The sequence below is a fragment of the Pygocentrus nattereri genome, chromosome 6, assembly GCF_015220715.1.
Source record: "Pygocentrus nattereri isolate fPygNat1 chromosome 6, fPygNat1.pri, whole genome shotgun sequence".
Lineage (NCBI taxonomy): Eukaryota > Metazoa > Chordata > Actinopteri > Characiformes > Serrasalmidae > Pygocentrus > Pygocentrus nattereri.
The window spans coordinates 2,034,221-2,043,402 of NC_051216.1; the positions used below are offsets into that span (position 1 = coordinate 2,034,221).

A 9,182-nucleotide genomic window follows, 5' to 3' on the forward strand; every position below is an offset into this window, starting at 1 on the left:
TTGTGCAACATGCTAATTTGTACAAATGATCATTAGTTTAACTAAGACGATCATCAACCCTCTTAGTTTTCATGTGAAATCAATGCCTTTTTAAACTTAGGAACTGCCGTGTTCTACATGAGCTGCTGAAAGAGCCGAGAGCTGATTAGACCTCTATTTATAATTACTGTTGATGAGGGTCTCAAAAAACATCTCTACCAGATTGATCTTTTGATTTTGGCATGAAAACCAACAGGCCGAGAAGGAAAAGTCCCAGGAGAGCAGTGTAGCTTTTTAACCGATGTACTGAGTCGCTCTACGTCAGTCATAGTTCCCCTGTTTTAGTCTCAGTGACCAAATTGTAAATGGTTGAAATCCCACTTTTTTCCTGGAGAACTAAAGCTTGATTTCTGAACTTCAGGCTTTGAGTATAAACATCTAAACTCAAACAGATTTATCATCTTTATGCTTTAAATATTTGCCACCTAGATTCTGTCATTCTGTTTCATGAAACACTGCAGGTTTGTGTTTTGCGTGTGTTTTGATAAACAAGTCTAATTGAATCATTTCTTTGTTTAATTGAATACATTCTGTAGGAGAGGTCATCCAAAAGAACGGACAGTAATCTGATAACATTTAATGCTGGAATCCTTTGAATCAGGTTACGCTTACATTTTTTATGTGAGTGATAACTGAGCAGAAGTAAAAGGGAGACTGTAGTTATGAATATTATTGAATATTGTCAATCAAACTGGAAATATAGACGGTAGATCATGTCCTAATACAGTGAAAATGAAAGGAAAGAGGGTTTCAGAGTTTATAGGGAAACAAACAAAATTGCTCAGGTTTCTGTAAAACCCCTCACTCTCCAGGGTACGTCTTGGTTTGTCCATCTGAATTTTCATGACCAAATCTTAAGGCAATTTCCCTCAGATTAACAGAACCTGTGTTTTATGATCTCCACACATCACTATATGTTTACAATTCACTGCTGAAAGCCAAAAATCTGCGCAGCTCTTTGTGTTGTTTTCTAAAAGTGATGTTTCCAGAGCAGATCACTGAAGAGACGCCGTCTGTTTATAGTTTAGAGCCCAGATTTGGGGAAAAACGGGTCGACTTTCAGTAGAAAAACAAACGGAGTTCAGCTTCTTTTATTATAAGGGTTTAAAATGACATCACCGTCTATTAGACTGGAGAGAAGAGCTACAGCCTCACACGACGCCCAGCTTCTGAATGGAGCTGATGGAATATGAACGTTAGGAAGAACATGACCGAGTGCGGAGCGAGGAGCTGAAGAGGTTAATAAATGTTGAATTAGAATTATTTTCCTTCAAATTATTATTATTAATAAGAAGTTCTCTACAGTCTCCTATCACTCTCCTATCATGTGCTGTTATTCTGATGGTCCATGTTCAGCTCCGATATGGGGCTCCAATCCAGTAAGGGGCGCTAATGCAGCACAAGAACGACTCACCAACCGCCAAAGACCCCAGAAGCAGAAGCCAGGTCCGCTTGTCCGGATCTGCTGGATGGAGTGAGGAGCGGCTCGGGTGGAGGTGGAGCGGCTCGGGTGGAGGTAGGGCAGCGGTCATCACCCATCCACACCGCGCAGGGCTTTAACCCCCGGAGGACCGTTTGGGGAGATGTTTTAGACCTAAACCAGTGAGAAGAACATCTGCACCAGCAGAGGAGCTTCATCCAGCCCAGCCTGAGCGCTGTTAGCGTTAGCTCCTCGGGGCTTCTTCTGTTCTGGCCCGTAACCCTGATCACAGGTTCTAGGTACTGTTCTGATTAACTCTTATCTAGAACGCAGTGACCGTGTTTGGGCCTAGTCTCGGGCCTCGCAGGCCGCGCTGAGTGCTGAGCCGCATCTGCTGTATTAGAGAGTCACGAACGTTGGTGAGAGCAGATAATCGATATATCGATACGAGGGATCAGCACCCCCCCCCCCCAAGAGCCCCCCGACCCCCACTGCCTTTCATTTATGGTTCTGTATAGACCGTTCTGGCTGATTCAGGGTGTGTACATACTGTGTACTTACTAGTGTACTAATGTTGTTATTGTTGTTGTTTACACTATTCAACTAAACGGTTGTTGTTGTTGTTGTTGTTGTTGTTGTTTACACTTCAACTAAACGGTAGTGTTTCAGTAATAATAGTGTAAAACGTGCCAACATCATACTGCAGTAGCTAAGTACTGTAAAAAAGAAAATACTGTAAACGCCTAAAAAAGATGGTTCTTCAAGGGTTCTTTAGTAAATACTGGTTCTATACAGAACCATGAACGCTTTGCATGATTAAATGGTTCTCTGCAGGGAGAAATAGTTCTTCAGATTGATGGAGAATATGTCAGTGCTTCTGTTACAAGCCTGACCTCATAGCAGTATCGGAACCCTTTTTAGTGCTACATAGAACCCTATATTACACATTATATGGTTCTTTGCATGGAAAATTGTTGGTTTTATTGTTACAAGCCTGAGATCAAAACAGTATCCGGACCCTTTTTAGTGCTGTATAGAATCCTATGTAACACATTCTCCATTAAAGGACTTTCAACATGCAGAGAGCCAATTAAGCATGACATGATTCTCCCAGTTTTCATGGTTCTGTATAGAACCACCGTCTTTACTAAAGAACCCTTGAAGAACCATGTTTTTAAGTGTGTTGGGACACATTCATACACACCTCTCTGTGGAATATGTGGATTAAAATGTGCAAACATGTAGGTGAGAACAGTCTGGAACGGATGTTGGTGACATCAGTCGTATCTTCACCTCATGTTCTCTGTGTGACGTTAGAATAAGGTGTTCTGATCACGTTCTGTAAGCCCTGTTTGATGGATCTGGTGAGTACCTGATTACGTTATACAGTGCTTTGTCTCTGGATTTACAGTGCTGTTTGGGAGTCTTTGATCTATTACAGTAGGGCTTTTGATTTGAGTAAATACAGCTAATTTAATTAAACCATCATACAGATAATGAGGTTTTGACATTTATCAACAGTATATTAAGTTTAATCTCGATCTGGTAGCTTTCGACTAAATCCCAAGCTGTGCTCTGTGAAGTCCCCTGTTATTTGGGTGGAGTGGGTTGATCGTGGTGTCTTAGCTGTGGGAGATATTTAAGATCAAGCCTCGTCTTTTGATCAATCTGTGCAGGAATGCATCTCGCCCAGATAGGCAGGACTCGGGACAGGCTGGGTAAAGGCAGGACTCGGGACAGGCTGGGTAAAGGCAGGACTCGGGACAGGCTGGGTAAAGGCAGGACTCGGGACAGGCTGGGTAAAGGCAGGACTCGGGACAGGCTGGGTAAAGGCAGGACTTGGGACAGGCTGGGTAAAGGCAGGACTTGGGACAGGCTGGGTAAAGGCAGGACTCGGGACAGGCTGGGTAAAGGCAGGACTCGGGACAGGCTGGGTAAAGGCAGGACTTGGGACAGGCTGGGTAAAGGCAGGACTTGGGACAGGCTGGGTAAAGGCAGGACTCGGGACAGGCTGGGTAAAGGCAGGACTCGGGACAGGCTGGGTAAAGGCAGGACTCGGGACAGGCTGGGTAAAGACAGGACTCGGGACAGGCTGGGTAAAGACAGGACTCGGGACAGGCTGGGTAAAGGCAGGACTCGGGACAGGCTGGGTAAAGGCAGGACTCGGGACAGGCTGGGTAAAGGCAGGACTCGGGACAGGCTGGGTAAAGGCAGGACTCGGGACAGGCTGGGTAAAGGCAGGACTTGGAATACTTTGGAAATAACAAAAATCCCGTTTCCTTCAGTCCCAGACTGTATGTTCTTGGAGACCCCGCAGTCGTAGCTCACTGTTGTAAGCCATGGCTGATTGCATCCGTACTAGTATTGTGACAGCAAGACAAATAATGCTTAGGGTGTGGAAGTCACCACTGGCGCCTTATAAAGGGTTCTATAAGCACTAAAAAGGTTCTGATACTGCTATGATGTCAGCTATGAAGCACTGACACATTCTCCATAAATCTGAAGAACCATTTCTCATAGAAAGAACATTTTTTTGAATGTTACTGGTTCCATATAGTACCACTGTGTTTACTAAAGAACTCCTGAAGAACCATCTTTTTAAGAGTGCACATAATTTTCTTTTTTCATATTTATCTTTTATACTGTATTATTGAAATGTTACCATGTAGTTGAATAATATAAACAGAACGTATATTTTTGGAGACTACGCAGTTGTAGCTCACTGTTTTAAGCCATGGCTGATTGCATCCGTACTAGTATTGTGATAGAAAGACAAATAATATTAAGGGGGTGGAAGTCACCACTGGTGCCTTATGTACAGGGATAGCTCAAGCTAAAGTTGCAGCATATTAAAAGATGTATATTAAGGACATTTAAAAGATGTATTTTAATATGCTCCCTATACCAACTGGAGTATTTTTCCCACACATATTGATCTCACCTGGTCACCACTGAGAACAGCGAGATGACTGGGTCCAGTTTATATACACTGTTAATGATTACAGTGATACCTTCCCTGGTTCTGCACAAGATCAGTGATGAAGTTAGAATGATGTAGAGCAGCATCATTGAGAAATATAACACATATTGGTAGAGGGTTACATAAGAGGTTATGGAATAACTGAAGCTTGAGAGGAGGAACATGCCTGAAACACCCTCCTGCTTCCGGTCTGTCTTATAAATTCACATCTATACCCTCCATTTCCTGTGAAGAAGTTCTCACATTCCCTGCCACCAACCCATCTCCTTCCTGTTCCTCTGACCAATACAGTCTACTTTAGTTACAGGGGGTCCGGCTTTCTAGCCTCAGGAGAAGCCACCCAGAACTCCAGCACAAGTTCAGCACAAACCAACATGCAAAATACAGTTTATTGAATAGAATACAATCATTTCAGTATGCTCTTTAAAAAGATGGTTCTTCAAGGTGTCTTTGGTGCAGAAAATGGTTTTGTCTAGAACTATGAACACTAATAGAACCCTTTGCAGGATTAAAGGGTTCTTTGAATGGTGAAAGGGTTCTTCAGATTGGTGGGGAATGCGCTGTAGCTGGTTCAGTATAGCACATTTTTGAAAAGGGTTCTACTGTTAAAAGCTTGACATCGTAGCAGAACGCCTTTTGGGGTTATATACACAGCACATCTCCATCAATTTAAGGAACCGTTTTACTATGCAAAGAATCATTTAATCATGCAAAGGGTTCTTTGAGTGTTCATTTTCTTCACTAAACCCTTTAAGAGTGAACAGTGGCCCCAGCATTGCCTGAACAGTCTGATTTTCTGGAATTAAATAAATACGGCAACATATATTGGTTTTTATTATTGGTTAAATCTAAACAATTCACAGTGGATGTTTTGTAATTGTTTGACATGTTTATTTAATCATTTATTGTTTACTTGATCAGAAACTAGTTAATATTGTCTGCATTATGTAAATCACCAGAAATACCTGATACCTTAGTTTAACTGTTTATGTCTCTTCTTCTTTCTCCAGGATCGAGTGACCACTCCTGCACAGGTTACATACACCTCCACATACCCGTCAGATGATACCCCCAGGAGGAGTCTGTCAGACTGCTGAAATAAGGAGAGCTCACACGTGGAAATATGGAATCTGCAGAAAGCTCCGTTGTTCTTCCGTGCTCCTCCGGTACTCTCAGCTCTGATTTATTCAACAGACAAATACAAACCATTACAATCAAGGAGAGAACTCACCTCTGCCTGGAGTGCGGGAAGAGTTTTACAGAGAGAGGAACCCTTAAAGCACACCAGCGCATCCACACCGGAGAGAAACCCTTTCAGTGTTTGGAGTGTGGGAAGAGTTTTACTCAGCTGAATCATCTCCAGCTTCACCACCGATTTCACACAGGAGAGAAGCCGTATTACTGCTCCGACTGTGGGAAGAGCTTCAATCAGCAGAGTCATCTCCGAATACACCAGCGCATCCACACAGGAGACAAACCGTTTCACTGCCTGTACTGTGGAAGTAGTTTTAGTGATAAAGGCAACCTCAACAAACACCAGCGCATCCACACAGGAGAGAAGCCGTACTGCTGTTCAGAGTGTGGAAAGACTTTTAAGGACAGAGGTCCTTTCAAAGCTCACCAGCGCATCCACACCGGAGAGAAACCCTATCACTGCTCCGAGTGCGGGAAGAGCTTCAATCAGCTGATCCATCTCCAAAGACACCAGCGCGTTCACACTGGAGAGAAACCGTATTTCTGTTCGTACTGTGGAAAGAGCTTTAGTGACAAAAGTACTTTAAAAAAGCACCAGCACATCCACACAGGAGAGAAACCGTTTCAGTGCTCAGTATGTGGGAAGAGTTTCAATCAGCCGAGTCATCTTCAGCAACACCAGCGCATCCACACCGGGGAGAAACCGTTCTCCTGCTCCGACTGCGGGAAGAGCTACAGACATTCGAGTACTTTAAAGGCGCACAAGTGCATTAGAGTAGACATGGAAACTCCAGATTTGTGACTGTTATGATCCGGAGCCGTATTACAGAAACATCCTCACTCTGTCTGTTTAGTCACCATGACAACTTCAGTTAAGTTGAATTTAGGACACAGAATAAGTTTATCATTTTATAATCTTAAGAATTGCAGAAGAACCCTGGCTTTGGTTTCTAGTGTTGGCACTTCTAATAAAAAGAGAACATGGTCAGTTTTAGGCAACTCATGTAGAGACACAAGTTCACTAACATGCCATTACTTCTTATTTAAAATTTAAATCTGCAGTTCAAAAAACCCCAGAAAACAAAAGTCCCAGTTGATTAGTGTTGATGAAAACTTGCCAGATCAAATACTGCAGTGTCGTTGAATAATAAGGTGGTATAGCTGAACGTGCGGCTGCTTATTAGTAGAACTAGATCTGTGGGCAGGGTCTTAAATGGAAACTGAAACTGGGGCAGTGACCCCATTAAACAGCAGAGGGCACCATCACAATTTTGTAACTTCTGATTTTGGTTACTGAAACTCATTGCACTTTAGTTTTGTTTTCCCATATTTAGTTTTCTTGTCATTGGTTGTTTAGCCACCAAACATGATGTAATTAATTAATGAATGACCTCCGTTGGGGATATTATGATTACCTAACTTGTTATAAGACGTTATGAGATAAAAAATTTTACTTCTAAATTAAGATAAGATGGTCAGATTTGCTTCTCTAGTACAAATTAGTGAAAAAGCCTATCTTGACCCATCAGATCAGAAAAAAATGTTTCTGTAATACAGCAAGTATTAAAGAATGTAGTTTATATAATTTAATATTGTATTACATGTATTTTAGAAAAGTATTCAAAACGTAGTAATATTTAAAAGCTGTATTTAAATACATGTAGCTGATGTAGGCGGTTGTTAATACTGGAAGGACTGTTATCCTCACTTCCCTGTGATTTCATGCATGTCTGTCTGTGATTGTTGTCAGTTGATGTTGTGTGGTTGTTTCGTTTTGGTGCATGTGGATGTAATGATGTACTATAGTCAGTCTAAAGGTAGCATATCTGACAAAGACTGATGGGAATGTTCTGGTATGGAATTGTCTGTTTGCATGAACGTCCTACCTGTTTTTAGGTCCCCGCCACTCTTGGTCCTCACAACGGCAGATAAACACGGTGAAAGGGCAGGATGAGGGTCGTGTGTCACCAGGTACTAATGCTGTGGGGAAACAGTGCTGTTCTTCAAAAACATGACACCAAAAGGAATAAAATGAGTGAATTCTAAAATCTATATAAGAATGCTTTTTTTTATAGGTTCATAGGTTGTGTGAAAAGCTAAAGAGCTGTGTGTTGTCATGGGTTAAACACAACATAGTGTTTTCAGATGGAGACAACAGTTTGTCTTATTCTGAACACAAAATGTGTTAAATCAGAAAACAATGGCACCAAGTGTTAAAATGGTCCCTTTCTAGTGTTCATCCATCTCACCTCTGATTTGTGTGGCTAATGATGTGTATGAGGTGATGTAAAGCATCAAAATGGACCGTTTCCCACAGTTTGACAGATAAAGCAGTGGTAGTGAATTAATCACTTTGATAGACTGCATGAAGAAAAGACCCAGCAGGCATGTCACCCTGATATGACACCTCGATGGATTCTGATGTCAAATGACCTTTTGGTCATAAAATGATGTCGGTGTAAAATTGAAACTCAGATTGTAACTGTTTTAACCAGGTGTCGAATGTCGACAAACATCTACGTTTTGGGGCTATACCCAGGTTTCATAGATCCTTCAGCAGCTTGAAACCAGTCATTTTTCACAGTAGCCAAATGCTTCTTGTGAAAAGTGAGTTTAAGATCGCTGAATCTGTGCAGTGCTGCTTCACCAATAACTAGCTGGAGTCAAGTAAAATTTAAAACATGCAGCAATTATTCAGTGCAAAAAGAAACATAAAATACTTCTTAATTTAAAACTAATTTTGTCCTGCTTTCTGTATATTTGTGTTTGTGTGTTCCGTACCAGAACATACACCGATCAGCCACTTCATTAAGTCCACCTCCTTGTTTCTACGCTCACTGTCCACTTTATCAGCTCCACTTACTGTATAGCTGCACTCTGTAGTTCTACAGTTACAGACTGTAGTCCATCTGTTTCTCTGATACTCTGTTACCCTGTTCTTCAGGACCCCCATGGACCCTCACAGAGCAGGTACTGTTTGGGTGGTGGGTCATTCTCAGCACTGGAGTAACACTGACGTAGAGGTGGTGTGTTGTGCTGGTCTGAGTGGATCAGACACAGCAGTGCTGCTGAAGCTTTTAAACACATCAGTGTCACTGCTGGACTCAGAATAGTCCACCAATCAAAAATATCCAGCCAAGAGCGTCCTGTGGGCAGCGTCCTGTGGGCAGCGTCCTGTGGGCAGCGTCCTGTGACCACTGATGAAGGACTAGAGGATGACCAACACAAACTGTGCAGCAGCAGATGAGCTGTTGTCTCTGACTTTATATCTACAAGGTGGACCGACAAGGTAGGAGTTGTCTAATAGAGTGGACAGTGAGTGGACACAGTGAACATGATATCAATGTCACGTTCTTTCCCTGGTGAAGAAAGTCCTTCACAACAGTTAGCCAGATCAAAATTCCCTCTTCCATCAAAAGAAGATTTCACTCGAGTTAATTCAGGTGTTCAACCACAAAATGTAAACCAACCCCACTCCAGTGTCTCTCTGTGCTCTCCTGTTCTTTATCCTCTAAACAGGTGACACTGGCATTAGCATTGCTCAGCAGG

At 42.3% G+C, this 9,182-nt stretch overlaps 1 protein-coding gene across 3 annotated transcripts; it reads left to right on the forward strand.

The window, feature by feature from the left end:
- The first annotated feature begins 1,441 nt into the window (after positions 1-1,441).
- LOC108414511 (zinc finger protein 239-like) lies at positions 1,442-7,685 on the forward strand. 3 transcript variants are annotated; one of them, XM_037538993.1, is made up of 2 exons: positions 1,442-1,535; positions 5,450-7,685. In XM_037538993.1, the coding sequence occupies exon 2, from the start codon at positions 5,563-5,565 to the stop codon at positions 6,433-6,435; it is 873 nt and encodes a 290-aa protein (XP_037394890.1). In that variant the 5' UTR covers positions 1,442-1,535; positions 5,450-5,562; the 3' UTR covers positions 6,436-7,685. The 3 variants fall into 3 exon arrangements, with proteins under 3 accessions (XP_037394890.1, XP_017542864.1, XP_017542866.1); XM_017687375.2 differs by lacking the exon at positions 1,442-1,535 and adding an exon at positions 1,544-1,758; XM_017687377.2 differs by lacking the exon at positions 1,442-1,535 and adding an exon at positions 2,251-2,823.
- Positions 7,686-9,182: the final 1,497 nt, after the last annotated feature.

Coding starts and splice junctions, on each gene's coding strand:
- LOC108414511 (XM_037538993.1), top strand. CDS start 5,563: ATGGAATCTGCAGAAAGCTCCGTTGTTCTTCCGTGCTCCTCCGGTACT.